Source organism: Galeopterus variegatus, unplaced genomic scaffold, assembly GCF_000696425.1.
Source record: "Galeopterus variegatus unplaced genomic scaffold, G_variegatus-3.0.2 Scaffold4581, whole genome shotgun sequence".
Taxonomy (NCBI): domain Eukaryota; kingdom Metazoa; phylum Chordata; class Mammalia; order Dermoptera; family Cynocephalidae; genus Galeopterus; species Galeopterus variegatus.
In genome coordinates, this window is record NW_007730692.1 from 112,554 (window position 1) to 115,293 (window position 2,740).

At 38.5% G+C, this 2,740-nt stretch overlaps 1 protein-coding gene across 1 annotated transcript in view; it reads right to left on the reverse strand.

Moving 5' to 3' along the window:
* Window positions 1–2,740, reverse strand: part of SVEP1 (sushi, von Willebrand factor type A, EGF and pentraxin domain containing 1) — a 189,706-nt gene that overhangs the window by 101,672 nt on the left and 85,294 nt on the right. The window contains exon 15 of the mRNA XM_008587896.1: window positions 906–1,014. Within this exon, the coding sequence (XP_008586118.1) occupies window positions 906–1,014 (109 nt within the window). The remainder of the gene's footprint in view (window positions 1–905; window positions 1,015–2,740) is intronic.

Here is a 2,740-nt window from a genome sequence, read left to right on the forward strand (position 1 = left end):
AACTATTCTGTTCTCACTATTATTTTTTTAAATGTTACTCTGGAAGTTCTGAACAGGTTTATAAGAATGAAATAAAAAGAAGTATAATTACTGGAAAGGATGATAATTTTGCCAAGACAATTGAAATCTCCTAGAAATATTAAGGCAGTATGCTAAATGGCTAGAGACACCAGCAAAAAAGTCACATACCATATATATTTTTTTTCCTTTTTGTCTTTTTTACTGACCGGTAACGGGATCGCAACCCTCGGTGTTGCACCCGCACCGCACTCAGCCAGTGAGCGGGAACTGGTCTCCATATGGTATCCGAACCCTCAGCGGGAGCGCCACCGTGCTCCCAAGTAGCGCACTTTCCAGTGCGCCACCGGGCCGGCCCCACATACCATATTTTAATAACCTTAACAAAAATGTTCAGCATCTACAAAGAAAAAATATCAAAATTCCACCTGAAGGTATATGAGTATTAGACTTCAAAAAATTGAGTCTTAACATATTTTTGGTGAGGAATATAAATACTCTATATGTATAACTATTTTACATTAATGGCTTAATTGCAATTTAAATTGAATGCCATGTAAATATTGCTGTTAGCACTTTACAACTATCACTACCTCTTCTAATATGAATCAACATTTACATTTTTCCATCATAATGTGACTTAGTTTTCTTAGTCTTTATCATCCTGTAGAATTTTGGCTAATATTTTAAGATAATTTATTTGGTACCAAAATTTAGTATATCCATAATGGTCACAAAGCACATTATCAAATTATACAGCCATCCTAAAATACTCAATGAATAAGTGAATCAAAGCTAATTTTTCTAGTTTGCCTCACTTTTCTGAAATTATTTTCTTATTTTGCAGATTAGTGTTGCGAGCTACCGATGCTACATAATTTAATTACCAATTGCAAAGCCATTTTCATAGTCATAATTGTATTCTAGGCAATATTTCTTGGTCAAGTCCTCCAGTCTGCAGTCAATGTCATCAGCATCATTACAAAATGATGGGACCTGAAAATAAAAAATGAAGAGGATAGAATTAAATCTCATGTCTTTGTACTTTGGATCAGCCCTTGCTCCCCTGGCCTTAGGGCCCCAGAGCTCTGCATGTTCCTCAAAAGGTTCCTGTCCCTCCTCTCCCTCCTGCCTGACAGCCTTTAACTGGTGTGGATGACCAGGGTTAGTCACATGCCTTATTTTCTCTGTTTACGTCACTCACCACCAGGAGTCCAGGACTCTGGAATATCACTGAACTGTCACCCCATATGGTTCTTTAGATCCCTTTCTCTGACTCTATATCTCCTGCTCCTCTCCCAGTATCCCAAGCCTTCCTCTGTGGCCCCCCTGAAGCTCATAGTCAGTAATCAGCAAATCTCCTACGGTTTTCTATCTCCTATCTTTATGCTTTCTATCTCCTCTCTTTTACCTTTGCTATAAATGCAACCCGACTTTCCAGTTTTNTTAGTCACATGCCTTATTTTCTCTGTTTACGTCACTCACCACCAGGAGTCCAGGACTCTGGGGATATCACTGAACTGTCACCCCATATGGTTCTTTAGATCCCTTTCTCTGACTCTATATCTCCCGCTCCTCTCCCAGTATCCCAAGCCTTCCTCTGTGGCCCCCGAAGCTCATAGTCAGTAATCAGCAAATCTCCTACGGTTTTCTATCTCCTATCTTTATGCTTTCTATCTCCTCTCTTTTACCTTTGCTATAAATGCAACCCGACTTTCCAGTTTTCTGGAATATTTTCCAGAAAATATTCTGGAAATATCAGAAATTCCATTCATTCCGGCCAGCTGCCAATGAAAAAAGAAAAGAAAAGAAATTCCAGGATCTTGGAATTCTGGGTAGGCCTGGAGGTGGAGGACTGTCCTCCTCACATCCTGTATCCCACGTGACCTCTTTGACCATCTCCTATCACTCATCCCATCATCCTGTCTTGTCTTGCTTCTCTGACCTCTTTATAGTGGCTCAAACTCCAAGCACATTCCCACCTCAGGGACTTTGTCCTTGCTGCCCCCTCTGCCTGAAACACTCTTCCCCTAGGTGTGTTCATGGCTCACTGCCTTATCCCTTCAGGTTTTTTCTCAGACAGGAACATCATTAGTGAGGCTTCCCTATGTTCTGCTTTACTTTATCCCATAGCATTATGCCATCTGACATGCTACATATTTTCCTTTTAACTTGTTTATTGTTTGATCATTAGGATGTAAGTTCCATGAGCACATGGAGTTTTGACTGTTTTGTTCACGTCCAAATCCCTAGTATCTAGGATAGGACATAGATACTTGTTAAATGTTTATGAAATGAATGAATAAACATTTAACAGCTCATCTAGATCCATTATACCATCTTTAACCTGCTACAATTTAGCGTGTAATAGACACTGAGTAACACACATACAAACAAGTCACTTTCACACAATTTTCAATGTGGGTTCTGTTAAGAAAATTTCATCACTTTGGGGTGGGGTGTAATTAGTATGAGTGTATTGTTGCCTTTTCAAGTATAGATCTATAGTAACAATGGCCTAATAAGTGCAATGTTTTCTTGATTTGCTAGCAATAATAACCATATTTTTTCTCTGTTTTGGAATTTGGTTTTATTGAGTAGATTTAAATAAAACTATTTTCAACAGGTGCTTACTGAATAGATATCAGTTAATATATTTAACATATTTAGAACAGTGCTTGGCATATAGCAAGCAGCACTGTAAAATGTGAGCAAATATTAA